Genomic DNA, 18,589 nt, shown 5'->3' with positions numbered 1-18,589 from the left:
AGTGTTGTTAGAAAAAAACTCGATGTAAATCCTGAAGAACGATAATTGAGACCACCCTTTTGCATTTTGTAATTTATTTTATATTCATCTAATAGATCAATTATTTGGCATATAATCACAACAAAGGACTGTATGTAATAATTTGAACAAAAAAACACATTACACAGTTTAAACATACAAACATTAAGGAAAACTGACTCCAAGTATCATTTTGAAACAAGAAAGGTGTATTTTAATATTGAAAAAAAACTACTAAAGTTACAAATTCATTGTGAATCTAAAGCTGGTTAATCTGGATTCTGTAGTGAGGAATTACTTTCTTAATCTACAAAATCAAGCATTAGATGAATTTGATAATTTTTTACAGATACTGTAGTTTCCTGTTGTACTTCAATGTATTGACACAACCTTTTGTACGTGTGTGTATATATATATATATATATATATATATATATATATATATATATATATATATATATATATATACTTACATATTCTATGTGTGTCTCTGTTTATATGAGTGTATATATATATATATATATATATATATATATATATATATATATATATATATATATATATATATACCGGTATATATGTATGTATGTGTGTGTATATATACATGTGCATTTATGTGTCAGTGTATGTGTATTGAGCTCTTGATTAAATTTGTACTTTAAATAATTGTTGCGAACTCAATTTTTAACTTTATACAATGATTACATATAAACACAATGAATTTAAAAAGTAAAGTACAGCACCTGCAGCACAGTTTGTACATAAACCCAAAATATCAAATGTAGCATTTTTAAAAATCTTAACGACAATATATTAAAACTGGTAAACTCTTGACATGAATACATTCTTGTAATTGTACATACAAATAAAGCTATATCTTTAATCTGTAAAGAATCAGTCAGAAGTATTGATGGAATATCTCATTTGCACAATATTTGTGATGGAATGTTGGTTATCATCCCAGTCAACCTCTCAGCATGTTGGTCTATAGAGGGCGCTAACACCAAGATTTTCTTCACTGAGCTGACTATTGATAGCTCCCAATGATTTACAGTTCCAACAGTTCAAAATACCATAGTGTGACTGTTTAATGATAAGGACTGACCTGATTGATCATGTGGGGGGTGGAGGTGGGGTGGGTGGAGGTGTAGAATTTACCTGCTAATTAATACATGGTACAAACGAGATCCCGTCACATATTAAAATCAAGTGTCTATGTATCATGGATTGACTATTCTGTATTAACAAAACCAGACAGCCATATGGGTCTTCAAACTTTTGAGTTCTAAGTATGTTGAATAATATAATAACCACCATAGCAGTATATATAGTAACATTAGAAAACAATTTTTCAATATATACAACAACTTTATGATGAAGTACATTTTCAATATTCTGTGTTGATCAAGTTATTTTTTGCTTTCACAAGTGGCAAAGGACTGAAGTGACTTTGAAGGTGATTTTTCAATTCCATAGAATAGTCCCATCAGAGTGGGGACCTCATTACATTTCCATCAAAAATTCCATCAATACTTTAGATTACACTAAATATGAGCAATTCTTCTGGTTTTTATATCTTCAACACATTTCTCAGAAGAACGTACTCATTCACGACAACCTGTGATTTTATTAAATTGGCACCATGCTGGGAATGAAAAACTCTACAAATTTAGCAAGGTCACCTTAAAATTTCAATTTTGTACAAAACATTCACAATTAAGACAGTTATCACTGAACAACAATTGAAAACTAAAGTTCATTTCCCATAAGACACTTGACAAAATTAACAAGTACAAAGTATCAATGAACATTCCAGCTGACAAGGAACAATATTTCTGAAATTTCATTAACTCTTGCAAATATACAGCTGATGATTGGGAACTGAATGAGTTTAGAACTACTTCCTTCAAACTGCAAAATATCTGCAAATAAAAATTAAAGCAAGACAGGAGATGACTCAAAATTGAAAGACTGAAATGTTTGCTTACATTTCATCAAGGAATATTTAAAAACTTCCCTCTTAAAGTCTCTCTCAAAAGAACAAAAGTTATTTTTGTTTTTACTTCCTATTCGTATATTACTTTGTAAACTTCAAATATCCTTCTATTAAGTTACATTTCCTGCTTTAAACTATTGAAATATCAATTATTCTGGAAATCTCCATTTGCTTAGTCTCTGTTTTTATCTATCCTCATCAGAATCAAAATAACTTCAGGTTTTCCATTTCAAATGTGACTTTCTCAATGGATAATGTGTTACTGATGACTGAAATATATGGCACTAAGATGCAGCTGTTGTAAATACTAACATAAACATTTTTTTAAATAGCAAAAAAAGATATCTTTTATTCAAAAATTGTCACTATAGTTTCTTATAGAAAATTGGTAACATGTAAGGGATTGACTTTCAATGACCGAGTAACACCTTTACAATTTATTTTCCAATCAATTAGTTACACTAAATATTTACAATTTGTATCTGTATATACACTAGGATAAGAATATGTATCTATTATTGTAATGGACATTCAAGTCAAAATAATGAGATGGGCAAAGTGTCATCTGAAGGAATTGTACTTGACTAATTTGCAAGAGAAGAAAATGATCATGCCATTTTGAACGTTTCAAAGTTAACAACTGACAGTCAAATTGCTTGTTTAGAAAATTACATTTTGGATGATGCCAGATTTAGAAGATAGTTTATAACAATCTTTAAAAAAAATATCTTGTAAAAATTCTGTCTATATACTTTAAGGAGGACATTAAATCTTCAAAAAAATAAACTATTTTGTAAAAGTTTTGTCTAAATACTTTACAGAGGGTTTAATTCTACATAAGTGGTCACTTATACACACAGCTCAAGTCAAGGTGCATGTTTTTAGGGAAACCTCAGTTTATGCATGTAAAACTTACAAAATAAACTGCTTCTACTTGTTCAGAATTACGTTGTTCTTTAAGGTTCTAAGACACAATTCTCTGGTGGTTAATAAGCTCAGAACCCCCTAAATTATACATTTTCTGAAAGTCTAAATATAGGGGAACAATTTGGTAACCACAGTGTCACCATTGTTTATATAGCTATCACATGACAGGTAATTTGCATAAACTTTCAAAAATCTGTTTTCCCTATGTTTTGTCTCACTCAAACTTGCTGGAATACAAGCTGTCACAACGCTCTTCGAAAATGTGTCTGAGATTTTCTATATCTTGCTTGGTTTTTTTAACACAATTTTAAAGAAATTAACAAGGGTTAAATTCACTGCTCTTGAAGTTTTTCTGGCATAAAAATCGTTTAAGAAGGTTTAAAATAATTCTGAGACATAATTTTAAAGATCCTTGGGACAGCTTGCACTGACACAAATTTCAGCCACATATCTCAAAGCATTGAAACAAAACATAGGGAAAACCGATTTTTTGAAAGGTTATGCAAATTACCTATCACGTGATAGTTATGTAAACAATGGTGACACTATGGTAACAAAAATGTTCCCCTATATCTAGGCTTTTGGAAAATATATAATTTACGGGGGTTCTGAGCTTATTAACCAATAGAGAATCGTTAATTTTGAAAGGTCGATTTCTTGTCTTGGAACCTAAAACATGTAATTAGGATATAAAAGAAGGGTGTAGTTCCCTGTTGAGAAGCAGTCAATAAATTAGGTATGTTGCTGGTAGAATGAAAGTTAAATGTCTTTCTTTGCTTCAGCCTTTTTTCACTTGAAGACAACTGATGAACAATGAAGCTATACTTTCCACTCATTAAAAGTTTGGTAGTATGAATGCTCTGTGAGTTCTACTGTTACAATAATGTATCTGAAAAAGATTACGGTACTATTTAAAAATATTGAAAAAATATGAAGAAAAAATTTAAAGATCTTTGAAAATGTCGTAACAGTAGTACTGAAAAGATGCACAAAGTTTTAATGGGGCAATGCATAAGACAAGAGATGTTCTAGAATATTATGACATCATTATTCCTGAATTTTAGATTATACACTAATACAGACCATTTTTGTCAAAATACATCTGAATATAATGAACACTTGGGTGATTTATGAAAAACTTTACTCACTGCTAGTACATGTTATCTTTCTTCAAGACTGCATCAGTATACTTATAAACATCACAGATTTGCAATGAATAACAGTTTTCTGTGTTTTGTGAACATTGTCAGGCAAAACCAGTTAAAACTTGCCATCAACTCGTATATATTTTATGTTCAAATCCTTGTAGATGCAGAGATATTCTGTACTACATGTGCACACAGAAATTTATGAACAGTTGTTTCAATGATGTCATGTGTTACATGAATGGAATAGATTTTTTAAACTTTATGGTCCATGCTAATTTTTGAACAAACAGAATAGAATTGAAATACACATGTACAGTGTAGAAAGTAGTGGCAAGACTGTGTTGCTTGAACGGCATTAGCATTGTACTTGACTTCTACTTTGCAAGATACATCCATTCTCTGAGAGTTATCCTGAGAAAAAGCATTAATATATGAGTATTGACAGGTTGGATTCAACACCCATGTGTGCTAGTTTAGCCTATATTTATATACACTATTACTGAGAAAATCTGCAGCAAAATTTACTGAGTACTTAAACTAACAGGACTGATCATGAATCCCTCATTGATCATCAGGTGTGATTGGGTGTGATGTCAGTCTGAAGTGACTTGTGTCTATGTGATACACCAAAGTGAGTAGTGTTTGATTGTTAGGGTCAATAAATACTGATTTGTCATTACAAACTACTCTATTGTATCACAAAACCTTCCTGTGCAAAATGTTTTACTGAAAAGTAATATTTCAATACGGTTATTTGAAGTCCTAAAGCAGTGTTGCGGCCAGGAATTTTAGATCAGGGGACACTGTGTCCCACTACCATTTATTTTTGGGGACATTTTGTACATTTTGGGGACAACAAGCAGTTGTCAATCAAATTTTGCATTATTTCGTAACACATTAGTTTCACTGAACAAAATTCAAGCTACCGGGACCGCGTCGCTATGCTTGAATTTAAGGCAATTGAAGCAGTATACCATATCTGTCACAAATCAGAGCTCAGACGGACTACAGTCAAGCAAATTATGATATCAAGTACAGTGTTTTAATTACTTTTAATCATATAGCTAGCTCCGAAAGTATGTAAGTGTAAACCTCAAAATAATTAGGCAAAACAAAGATCATCGTCAGTAACAGATATTACTTGTATACTAAACCAATTACAGTCGACTCACGAGTGCGCCCGAGGTGACCCGCAGTACGCAAGAGTGCGGGACAATGGGTTCCGTTTTGGAGACATTGTCGCAAGGGCGCGTCCTGGCGGCAACACTGCCTTAAGTATGAATGAAAAGAAAATTTGATATTTCAGACTGACTGCTGTTTGTAGAAATTATGGCCTTGAGGATACTATAAGGTTTCCACTGTGAACAAGTTTGTCGTAGTTTGCATTCAGAATAGGAAAGTTTTAGATTGATGAATAAGAAATAAAACAATCATCAAATCATTTGTTTTGAAAAAACAAAGATTACTTTGAAATGATGATCATATTCCCTGCCATTGTTGTTACAAACACATGAGTACAATAAACCAATGTGATTGGTTGTCTAGATCTATCATGCCATGCAGATACTTGCCATTCCATGCAGATATCTGCCATACCATGCAGATATCTGCCATGCCATGCAGATATCTGCCATGCCATGCAGATATCTGCCATGCCATGCAGATATCTGCCATACCATGCAGATATCAGCAGCATCTACAACTCTGTTGTTGCATGATTTGGTTCTGACAATGGTGGAAGTCGAGTTGGTGGCTGTTTAAAGCTAACATCGGCATTTACATCAGGATCAGTCTCTGAACTCTCTTCACGATGTCGTCTTCCACGGTGTTTATGTCTCTTCTTCTTCTTACTTCGGTGTTTTCTACGGTCATAATCCTCATTGCTATCATAGCGTGGATCATCTCTATAATCCCTTGATTCACTGTACTGCCTATTTCTTTCATCAGCTTTGCCATATTCTTTAGATTCATGTTTATCAAAGTTATCATCATAGTTTGGTGCTGCAAGACAAAGTTTAAATGATTCACATCAGAAAATATTGTTACTTATTGAGAGATAATTGCATTGTTTGAGAATATTTATAACATTGTGATTTCCTTGACCAAAAAACCTGCCTTGTTTTTTCACGGCACAATGAGCAATGATTCTGGAACATCGACCTAATTGGTCAACCTTTGCTTGAAAGGTTGCCTCTAATTGGTTAACTTGATTGCAAGCTTGTACTTGATTGGTCAGCCTTTGCTTGAAAGGTTGCTTCTAATTGGGTAATTTGATTGCAAGCTTGTACTTGATTGGTTAAGTTGGACTAAAATACCCAGAAAAATGTGGATGAAGGCGTTACAATGGCAATGAACAAGTTTGCATCAATAACATTACTTTGTATTCAAATAAATATTTCATTGACAGTAATACTGTTTATTTTATCAAATTTCTTCTAAAAGGTGAAAGCCATCAATGTTCTGACATCCCAGCATGCTAGAAGTGCCAGAAAATTGGCTTGTTCTGTCGTATTTCATGGACATGATACAAAGCTATTCACAAAATGCCGGGATTTATTTCAAAGTATGTCATAGACCCGAGGTATCATTGTGTAAGAAGTTAAAATGAGAACAATGGTGAAGTGTGTGATGTACGAAAGACATAAATTCTACTATTTTGTAAATAATGTTATTGAGTCAAATTCTATAAGTAAAGTAAAAAATACAGCATTTTCAGTAAATACATTGCTTGTCCAGTTGGGTGCCAACAAGGTACATGTATGCGTCCAAAGTATTACCTAAGCATTCAGAACAAAATTTGGCTCCTGCACTGAAGAAGTTGAAGTTCAACAGAATTATTTCACATAAATCAAGGGGTTTTGGACTGGTCTTTATCCATTATGTGACTCATGAGATTTATTTTCTGTGTTTATATAAAAAAAATGGCCAATGGGTCAAAGGTCACATAATATCCAGTGACGCCCAAAGTTATTGGATCATGCAGCACTGTTACTGGACACATCACCAATTTTGAACTGTTGAGAAACGCCTTATGGAGAAGGAAGAAACATTTCTGTCTACACAGAATGATACAAGTCAGAAAATCCCTCTTTTTTTAAGACATTTCATCCCACTCAACAGCACTTTTCAATATTTCAACTTATTTTAAATTGAAATTTTCATCAAAATCTTCACAATTTAGTATTGAAAGCAACCTCACCTCCTCTGCTTTGTGGAATGTTGTACTCTTTTTCAGCTTCACCTCTCGGTGTGGTAGCATATCCATAGTTGTCTTCACCACTTTCCTCAGATTCATCATGTCTGAATTTTTTCTCTGTCCTTGCTTTCCTCTTCTCTTTCTCATGATTTTCTGAATATTCACCATTGGCTTTTGTTGTTTTCACATCATGTTGGTCATTGTTGATCACTTTACCTGATTCAGCATCATTTGGCGATGGACTCACTTTACTCCTACTTAGTGTTCTTTTAATAAGATGTTCATCTTCCTCTCTTCGTTGCCTAGAAACATATTTTATTATTAAATTGGGTGAGATAAATACTCAAGTTTTCTCATTTTATGATTTACTTCACTTTATTAGGTTTTATGTTGAAAAATAAGTACATGGATTTAGGTTGTTGATCAAATTATCTTGATTCTGATGGATTCTAGGACCACTATTTGGACAAACCAAGCCCTGAAACCAATGTTCTTGCTTTTATCTGAGTACACTTTGCTCAATTAGTTGTTGGATTTCTATTATTACAAAACTACAATTGGCAAAGAATACAATCTTCTAATAATAAATAAACAGATAAACAAATGGTCTATTTTTATTCACAACTGTTTTCAGGATTAGTGACCTGTGTGACTTAGGACAAAAACTAAATTTCTACTCACTCATTACACTGTAGAGAGATAGCTACAATGATAACAATTAAAAGCAGAAGACAGATGATTGGAATCATGATAATATTCATGGTGTGGTCCAGTGGAGGCAATACCAGTACAGTATCAACATACATCATGGTGTATCCAGTTGCCTTCTCCATGTCTGACTGGCCAGCTGTTAGAATTTCTGTGGAAATATTTGAACATGTAACTATTGTAAATTAGAAAATACCAGTATATTAATGCTAATACACAGTGATCTGATTGGTTGATATATTAATTGTGCACAGTGATCTGATTGGTTGATATATTAATGGTGCTAATACACAGTGATCTGATTGGTTGAGATGTGAAAAAACCATGCTTATTTGTGATGTATTGGTGAGTGGAACTTGCATGAACTTGCATGACCTAGAGAAAAATTCCCTTTTTGATGTTTCATGCCTAAATTTCAATATGCTATTATGATATAATACATGTGGCTATAAACCCTCTCAGTAATGGGGGTATGACCAGTTCACTCCATATATGCACTCAATATGTTGTCAACTGGTCAAAATGTCATGGTATACCATCACTGGGTACTGGATGTGGTTTATTGCTTAATAATAAAGGCACAATGAAAACATATATTGTGACACAGCTAAAATGGTAGATAGTCTTGAAAAGTGGGCGAATTTGTTTGCTGTGATTTCACGTGAATTGATCATTGATTCTGAATGCACATGGATTTTAATCAGAATTCATTTCTTGTAACATTGCATATTGTAGCCATGCTTGTTAGTTTTTCAAAACAAAAATAGTAAACATGTCATCAAAAGTTAAATCTGCTTGCCCTGCAAAGTTAACATATTTTTTCCAAAGAGACAATTTTCATGAAAGCTGCAGGATATTTTCTGTGAAAAGATACCAAAACCAAACAAGGCAACACAAAATTGACTTATACATGTACATACAACACACCTTTCAAAGTTTCAAAGGCAATGACATGATCAGGACCATATTCTGTGATGTCTGGTTGACCTTCCAATGTCACATAAAATTTGACATCAAGGTCGTCTCCTTGGATTTCAACTGGGTAACCGGCAGTGATGAAGACATTATTGATAGTTATTGGGCTGCAAAGTACAGAGAAAAAAATGTTTGCAAATATTAAATATTGAAATCATTACTTTAGGACAATAAAATAATAAAATTTTTGAGCTTTCATTAATGAAGGTGTTCCTCTAGTACAGCTGATGTGACAAGAACACAAGAGGCAACAATTATTACAATCAACATTAAACATTAAAAAAATTAAAGTTATATTCCTTTTGTACTGTGTATTTTAATACCAACAGTCAATATTTGACCTAAATATTATTCACAGACTGCATGAAATGGAGAGAAAACCAATAGTGTCTTTGGAAAGTTTCTACTTTAGAGCCCTGTGGTGGATAATGCTATCCATATGATTAAAATTCGTTACTGGTATTGTTGTAATCTGACCTAGCCTAGGGAGTACACATGTATTGTTGTAATCTGGCCTATCCTAGGGAGTACAGATGTATTCAAAAACTACTCTGGCCTAGTGAGTAATAGACTGAAAGATTCGTCGCTCTCCTATAGAGGGGGGAGCATAGAGAGCAACCCCCAAGCGACAGATCTTCCCGTCTAAGGGAGTAACGATGTTTTCAAAAACTACTCTGGTTTAAATAAAGATTTGTTCAAAAACTACTGGGGTGTATACTCATATGAAATCAGACAGTGGCTTGTAACTAAAGAAGGCATTGTTCTAGGGTCTGACGTCTTCTTACTTGGATTTGTTGTACTGTGTTATGGAGCACTCAGTGGCACGTAGAGTACAATATGTGTCTGTAAGATTAGCGACCTCATCCCTGAATATTGCACTGGACCCATCAGCTGACCACTGTAAAGACAAATGAAACAATGATCAATATTTTAAACTATGAAATCTACTGGTCAACAACACATTGAATTCTACACAATAAAATACTCATCATTTGAAAGTTACAAAATATTTCAATTTGAATGGCTGCAGTATTGACTAAAAATTAAAAATTTTACACCTCACATATTATCCAACTACTGTAATTGGCTGAGGATCACTCGCGTGATTTAGAACAAATAGTCATAAAACATGGCTTAAGGTGATACATCCCTATCACATGCAATGATAAACCTGCTATGTCCTTTCTGCATGTACCACATCATCTCATACATTCCCTGGGTAGTTTCTACATAGCAATTACTTTGAAAAGGTATTCAAAGTACAAAGTTAGCTCGACTTGAATTAGATGACATTTAGTAAACTATAAAAGAAAAGCTAAAACAACATTGTCTTTCTTTTTAGGTGTTATTTAAGTTGACCTTCAACTTCATGTAGCATTGCAATCGAGCAAGAAATGGAACATTTCACTGTAGCAAGTCTCAACACTTGACTACATTCAACGCAAAGTTTTGAAGACAAGCCTTTTTTTACGTGTAACAAAATTAATAACACATGATAGCAAGGGCAAGATCACGATTTGTTGCCTGCCCTTTGGCTGGTGCTCATGACAGTAATCACCGTCCCTCCACAAACCATGTGGTAATATTGATAATACCCTCGCCTTCGGCTTGGGTATCATCAATATTACGATCATTTACACCATCCCTTGGGCGGGCAACAAATTGTGATCTTGCCCTTGTTTGTCAGCTGTGCTGGTCAGTACTGCAGATTCTAATCTAACAGTGAACTTAAAGATTACTTTGTTTGGGAAGTGAAATATTTTAAACACTCACTATTATAGGATCTGCTTCTCAAATATGTCATTCACAGGCCCTTGTTCATACAGAAACGTATTGTTGTACACTTTCTTCCATTTTATAAACTCTAGTTTTACATCATTTAGGGTTAATTTGGGTTTAATGTGAGGGGTTTGAAGACACATGCCACAATGTGAATTGCAAGCAAAATCACTGAAATAAGATTTTTGACAAAAAGTTTCATCAAGAACTGTAGTCTGACTGCAATTGGCACTGTGCCATTTACTATTTTGTACAGCGACATCTAAGTGCAAATGACAAATTTATTTAGACACATTTTCCTGTTGATTGTATTTATTTAACATATAATATAAACAGATTTTGCAAATGTCACAGTGACATGCATCATAATTTTTTTCATTTTATTTAAAAAAAACAGGTTATTTTTGTATTCAACTTTCTTAATTCATAAAATTATGAAAAATAAAGTGGTAGTTGACTACTAGATTTTTATTTCTTCCTGAATGTAGTGTTAATCTTTGTTGAATCTTTCTTTTTTATACCGTAATAAAACTTGAAGAGAACCTTAAACTTCAGAAATGCAAGTGGAGATCCAAAATAACATAATATACCACGGTAGTGTTAGTGGTGCAACCAACATCATTGAACATTGCAAGATGAAGTTCAAAGTGATGGTCTGATAGTCATAAAGACGGAGACTTTAATAAGAATGAACTAACATGAGGAAAGCAAACATTTGGATGAGTGGTTGGCATGACAACAAGAAGTGAAATCAAACTGACAAAGATGCATTCGTATTGACATATGCAGTTTGTATTACTTAGTCTCTCACTGAAACATGTTCCTTCAATTCAAGTAATTGAATTTGACATCACGCTTGCTTCTCTCTTTGTGGAACATGTTTGCTCCTCACATGTGTCAAATTTTAAACTTGTCGGCAAAAAGCGTCAAGAAATCATGTGAATAGTTGAAAGGCTGCTGTGGATTTTAATTTACCAGCTCCATAGAAATTTGTGAGTTGGCATGACCCTGTGAAAACACATCACCCAGGTTTCAATGGATTTAAGGGATACATGTACATGTATTTGTAGCTGCACGATATATGAGGTTGTCATTTTCATTGACAAATGATTTCTTCAATCAAGCGTGTAAATTTCCATTAATTACAATAGTCTGGATGTTCTAAAAAATTCATAACTGCAATGAAGCATTTGATATCAAAATGGAGTAGAATAGAGTGGAGGTACTGGTAGAATAGGGTGAACATAGAATAGGGTGGAGGTGGGGAGCTAAATAATAAGGTTTTAGGCAGAATTTTTAGTTTTATCCCCTCTGGATGTTCATGTTATAGGATACTTGAACTTGTATTAATCCTTGAATACATCCAGTCTAGCCATTATAATCTCACACTGGTATATTAATGGAATAGAAAACTCAAATTGTTGACATAGGAATCCACCATCTTTACAAGAAGAGTGTTTGTAATACAATGCCATGTGTGTGTGTTGTATCATGTTTTACAGTAGAAAAAAGATTCTGCCATGTTGGATAATCTTCATTTTTTGACTTAGCACATCATTTGTGAAATTTAATGTAGATTCCATTTTATTCAATGGCTGTTTCTATCTGCTAAATTTTTTTTACCTTTATATTGTTGATTATTATTATTACTGTGCCTTTTTTGTCTTTATTTATTTTTTCATACAGATGGCTTTACTAGCCTGGTCTTAAATACAGTAATTAATAATGATTAAGATACACCTTGTCTTTTAATATGATTGCATTAAAAGACAAAGTTGAACCCTAGTAAAATGACAATGGTAATGAACTATATGTCAGATCTTGTTGCATCAACCATAGACCCTCGAGAAAAACACTGTTCTTTGCGAAAAGTCTGTTGATACTTGCATTTTCTTACTGTTTCATACAATACATATTTATACATGAATTTTTTTTCTCAAAATTACAACCTGACATGCCAGTAGCATTGTCTTCCATTAACACTGGCAATGCTTATTCATAATACACTTATAAAAAAATATTTTGAAAAAAGTAATATAAATTTAGGCAACCTGACAATATATTTGTACACTAATACGCATGGTAGATACCCATTGTTTTGCAGATTTCATGGTTCAATGGACAATGCATTCTTAATTAATTGAGGATTTTCACAGCCACTACATGCATTCATTTGGGATTTCATTTCAATGGTTGAAAAGCATTAGGCACTAATTACTTTACACTACACATATTCTGATGGTTTCTGACCCATAATAAGCCAGCTGTGGTTGGAGGTCTAGTCGGCAACGACACAAACCTGTATACAAAGCTGTGTTGAGATAGTACCCTACATAGTACAACCATTTCTACATAATGGGTCTCTCTACGTTTCTGTTATCGTTACACTCTCTACAAAAAATTGGCTCCTTGCTGTATTGTGTTACTTGGCAATGCTATACCATGTAAATTTTAATGGTTCCTCTACTATCACCTTTTATTTGCTTTGTCTGGTGGATGACCTTTTGACCTTGGCTCTTGGCCAATAGAGTGGCAGGATTAAAACTATTACTGTCTGTCATTAAACTGGAGTTATCTACATGTCTCATATATACTAGAGGACAAACATAGAGACAAACTGTGACAAACCATGTGACAAACTGCATGACAAACTTACAAACTGTGAGACTGATGAACTAATGGGTCATTCTCATTGTGTAAACATTTCAACTGAATGTTGTGTTTATTAAATGTTGCCATGGTACTCTTCAGACTGTAACCTTTGCTACAGATGTAAACTATTTACACTCTCTTGAAGCAATTTCCCTTTAAATTAACCATTTATTTTGGCAGTAAATATTAATTATCTTAACAACAAAAAGTAAAATAAATGTTGCTGGCACTTTACTTTGAATATATAAAGAGAGAGAGAGATGAGACACATACACACTTGTTTGACCCATGAGAGAGAGAGAGAGAGAGAGAGAGAGAGAGAGAGAGAGAGAGAGAGAGAGAGAGAGAGAGAGAGAGAGAGAGAGAGAGAGAGGTGCAACAGAATAGCTATAGCAGCTTAAAACATTCTATCAAGAGTATCAAAAGGACACATACTCAACTCAAAAGAAATTCTTGCAGTTGCAGCTATGTCATTTCATCTTACAAGTAAAAAACTGACTTGAAGGATTTTAAGCTTGAGTAAGCTTGAGATATAGTCGATAATGCTAATGAGAGTATCACCAGTTAGTTAGCTATTTTGATTGTCTCTATCAATACAGCCTGAGTATGAACAAATGGTAGTGCTCCTACTCTAAATTGACAAAATGGCGGTATATTGAGAGATATTCACTTACCTGACTGACAGTGACATCTTTGAATGTAATTTTCAGTGTGTTACCAGGTATTTCTTCTGTTAAGAAAATATAAAAGAATTTTAGTAGATGGACAGTACCATCATTATGGTGATTAAACTTAACTTTTTACTTTTATTTCACATCTCTGACAAAAATGTTGACTTGGAAATTGTATTCACCACACTTTCAACTATTTTATAGAATCTATTACAGATATAAAACAGTAATTGATGTAACAAGTTTTAAATAACATTTTGTGGGGAAAAAATAATGATAAATTTGAAAATATTTGAAATTCAAGTGAGGGCTAAAAATCAAAGAATAACTCGTGATTAATTTTGTTGTGCATTTTTAACTGCTAACGATGAACAAAGCAAACCACATGATGATGGCAACAGATGATTCCATCAAGATGTCATTCCCATTTGGTAACATTTTTAAAACACATTTTTTAATGCCAACGGTCGATATTTGACGTGGCGACTGCGCGCGGATCGCGAGATATCGATAAAAACATGTCATTTCCCGAGCGTATTTTTCACATCCCGAAGTTTTACGATCGTTTCTGATTATGACGCGAAACCCACCGAAGGTTTGTTGTTGTGCTGATTGATGATATTCTAGGGAGTCCATAATAAGTTCGAACGACGCAATTTTACCTCCCACTGCGAAGACTTTATATACAGCATTATGCCTTTACCACAGGTCAGTGTTTGAAAACTTCTTCTTAGCTTTGTCGTTGTCATTATTCTAAATCAGTTGTATTATATTTTTAACCAATACCACATAAACATAAGTTTTTACGTGTTAAATATTAGCCACCTCCGATGACTACATTTTGTCGTCTGCCACACAGTACGTGTGGTTCGCCGCGCGCGTGGTATGCGTCTATGCATACCACGCGGTGGCCGCTATGTATCAACCGCACGTAACTGGGCTAGTCACCTATGCGAATTCTGGTGGAATCAGCAAAAACTGTTTTTCGTTTTATCACCAAGTCAGTAAGACTCAGCTTTCTCCCACGGGGCATGACCGATCACCGAGGCAAGTGGTACTGTGGCGTACAGCAGCGTCAGTGTAGACTCGTACTCCATAGCTTAGTTGAAAATGGCCCCAGTGCGAACAATGGCCCCAGTGCCGAACGTTCGATGTTCGGAAGCTGAATTTAGGTGGGCCACCGGAATTCAAACTTTTACTTTTTTGAAGACATGTTTTTATCGATATCTCGCGATCTGCGCGCAGTCGCCACGTCAAATATCGACCGTTGGCACTAAAAAAATGTGTTTTAAAAATGTTACCAAATGGGAGTGCCACTTTAAGATTTCTATTTGAATTTGCAAACACATGTAAATAGTAAACGCAAATTAGGATTGATATGTCAATAAACTGCTGACTTGTACTTATAGAAATACTGTATAGTGTTTTGCACTTAGAATACCATACTAGAACCTGTGACTACAAAATAATGTATTTTTACTTCTATTTCCCAGTTGAAGGATTATGGCTTGATGTATGTGCATCACAACATCAGTTTACAATATTGTAACACACAAAGAATTTCTATTTGGTCATGGATATGCATTTAAATTATCTGTGATGTAACTAAGGAATTGCAAGATCACTGTACAACCATTTACAATGTATCAAATGTTTGGCAAATGAGTACAAAACAGACAAATTATTACAATATAATTGCTATTACAAATACACTATCAATTCAGTATCTAAAAACTAGATAAGATATGGTAGTATTTAAATACTGGATACACTATGCTGATATTTCTGACTTGTGAAGAGAATAAATATTATAAAAATCACCAACATTAACTTTTAAATGTGGAAAAAAGTGATCGACCTTGGATATAATTTTTACCTTTTATTTATCCTACGGTTTGTAATTTATATTTGTCACAAATCGGAAAAATGATCTGAGGAGTTGCTGACAAGAAGTTTAACCCTGCTCATAGACAACAGCTTTACAAGACAATTAATGTATAATTTGTGGTATCTACCAGTGCTATATGTGAGGTAATCATGACAGATCTAACCGCTTGCATGCCTCCGCTCCATTTACAGTACAGTATATTTTCATCAGGACACTGAAATATCATGATCAACATTGATTGTAAGAAAGTATACTTCTCATAAAGCAAAATACGCCAAAACACAGCAAGTTTATTTGTCCCTTCAAATCAACTTTCTGTATGACTTCACGTTTCACCAGGCAGTTTATAACAGTGAACAGTTACCTGGCAACACAGGAATGACCAGAAGGGGGGATAAAGCCCACTGAAAAGAATGTATTGGAGCAAAGAGACAACGAACACAGCATGCAGTACAAGGTTATGATCTGCTTTCATTCTATTGAAATTCTACACAATCACCATTCTAGCATGTTTTGTGTTGTTAAATTGCCTCAGTCAAAATGATAAAGAGGTAATTATACCTTGATGTTTCTTTCATTTCAGTGAAAAAATATATGAATAATGATACCTTTTATGGATAACATTTTTTTAATTGTATGATATGTATAATTTCTTCAGGGCATTTTTTCATATTCTAAATACATCTTTACATTTGTTGACACTGTGTTTGAAGTAGTTGTCTAGATAAAAGTTAGATAGGTATAGGAGACAAATCAGGTATGCTGTGACTGTTGAATTCCTTTTGTATCAGATGTTGTTACTGCAGTCTCTTGGGTAAGAGAGATAAACATTGTTTTGTACTAGTGGACAGTGAGTGAACAGTGGCATTTACAGTAAGTCAGCAATTGATGCATTCATGCGTATGTACACAGCAATGGTAAGCACTACATATAACCTATATTGATATTGTGTCATGTACAACAAGGTATAAAGACTGCTTGAACTATCATATTGAGACTCAACAAAACTGAAGTTGAGTTTAATATGTCGATTTCCCCTATAAAATGATACATATGAACCAAACATCAGATATGTGCTGACACGATGATGATGGGACTATAATTGTGCTGATAACCAAAGACTTGGAAATTCGGTATGGCAAACAGGAGATGAAATTCATAAATTGATAGTAACAATCAAACGTTTAATAAATTATAAATTTAATGTTCAGATTATTGACCTTTCAATTCAATTATCCACACAAATGTACAACCATGTACATTCACCAAAATCACTCTGATGTACCCATGGTGCACAATGGAACAATTTTTCTGATTTCATGGTCCTTCAGCAAACAGATGGTTATGTAACAAAAAGATAGCATATTAATTAAACTATTCGATATCCATTATTTTCCTCAATTAGTTAACCCTTTGACTACAATTACCCATGTTATTTATGCCAAAAAATATTGTAAGATATTGCCTGAATATTCCAACACTCAAGGTAAATGGTAAGTCATTATGCCGCAGGAGATTTCCATCATTCAATAGGTTAAATAATTCAGTGAATAGATGTCATTTAAGATATTAGTCATAATTGCAATCAATAGAAAATGTATAATACCCTGATTTCCGTTTATTGATGTTTCATTTTCATGGTTGGACAGTTTCAGTCTAACATAAACTTTCATGATGATAAAATTTAACAATAGTCTATTACAAAAACAATTTGGTCTAGCGACTTGAAAACAGCAATTAAATCCATGTATGTCTATATATAAAAGTACTCAATTAAGACAATAATTAAAAGTTTCATCAATTGTTTATATTCATAAAATAAATTGTGATGTGTTGTATTATCTGGATAGTAGCAGCTTTGATTAAATATATAAGCTGTTTAAGTTTCTTAGACATTTGACATAGTATGACAGCTCAGACTGTTGAACTATTAAACCTATGGTTTACCAATATGGGTCATTCAATATATACTTTTTAAAATTCAACTGTACATATGTACATATGAACTTATTATAAAGCTTATAGTATTTGTTATAGTAGCATGCCAAGGGATATTTAGCACAGTAAAGGGATACAAGTGACCATAACACAGAACTAATGAATGATTAACTATAAGCTATAAATGACTTCAATTGCATATATATTAACCAATACTCGCCTTCCAATGTCAATGAAACTGCACATGGAATGCCAAGTGACAGTAAAACTGTCAATGCCAACTGCAAGCTCTTCATGCTTCACGGACGCTAAGATTTCATAAACTCCCGAAGTACTATTTGAGATTTAAAACAATGGCTTTGGGATCCCGGAGTGTTTATCACGGAATAGACATACTAAGTTTGTACCATATGTATCGCGATGCGTTGGTGTGTACACCAGGTTTGTGGTGTGTGCAGTGTACACAGAGCGTCGCCGATCGATCAAAACACCGTTGCTGTTTTCGCGCATCCTCCCTGCCAACCAAAGCAGTCGCACTCGACACAATGAGTCGCAAATTTACATAACACAGGGTCAAGTCTAGATGTCTGTTATGTAAATCATGCGACCTCAACATGACTTGATACATTTTATTCCATGTGTGTATTTATTAAACTAATAATTTTAAATAAATATCATGTGACCGACAAAATT

At 33.7% G+C, this 18,589-nt stretch overlaps 1 protein-coding gene across 1 annotated transcript; it reads right to left on the bottom strand.

The window, feature by feature from the left end:
• Positions 1–206: 206 nt before the first annotated feature.
• LOC139116268 (uncharacterized) lies at positions 207–18,427 on the bottom strand. The gene is made up of 7 exons (XM_070678861.1): positions 18,117–18,427; positions 14,074–14,129; positions 9,754–9,866; positions 8,921–9,075; positions 7,967–8,144; positions 7,289–7,587; positions 207–6,090 (listed from the first exon to the last, which is right to left on the bottom strand). The coding sequence occupies exons 1-7, from the start codon at positions 18,190–18,192 to the stop codon at positions 5,786–5,788; spliced, it is 1,182 nt and encodes a 393-aa protein (XP_070534962.1). The 5' UTR covers positions 18,193–18,427; the 3' UTR covers positions 207–5,785.
• Positions 18,428–18,589: the final 162 nt, after the last annotated feature.

This window comes from Ptychodera flava, chromosome 17, assembly GCF_041260155.1.
Source record: "Ptychodera flava strain L36383 chromosome 17, AS_Pfla_20210202, whole genome shotgun sequence".
Taxonomy (NCBI): domain Eukaryota; kingdom Metazoa; phylum Hemichordata; class Enteropneusta; family Ptychoderidae; genus Ptychodera; species Ptychodera flava.
Note: the sequence above shows the minus strand (reverse complement) of the source record. Positions and strands in the feature narration are given on the sequence as shown.

Coding starts and splice junctions, on each gene's coding strand:
- LOC139116268 (XM_070678861.1), bottom strand. CDS start 18,192: ATGAAGAGCTTGCAGTTGGCATTGACAGTTTTACTGTCACTTGGCATT. Junction 14,130..18,116: donor AGTTTCATTGACATTGGAAG/GCGAGTATTGGT, acceptor TTTTCTTAACAG/AAGAAATACCTGGTAACACA. Junction 6,091..7,288: donor CATTCCACAAAGCAGAGGAG/GTGAGGTTGCTT, acceptor TTTGTCTTGCAG/CACCAAACTATGATGATAAC.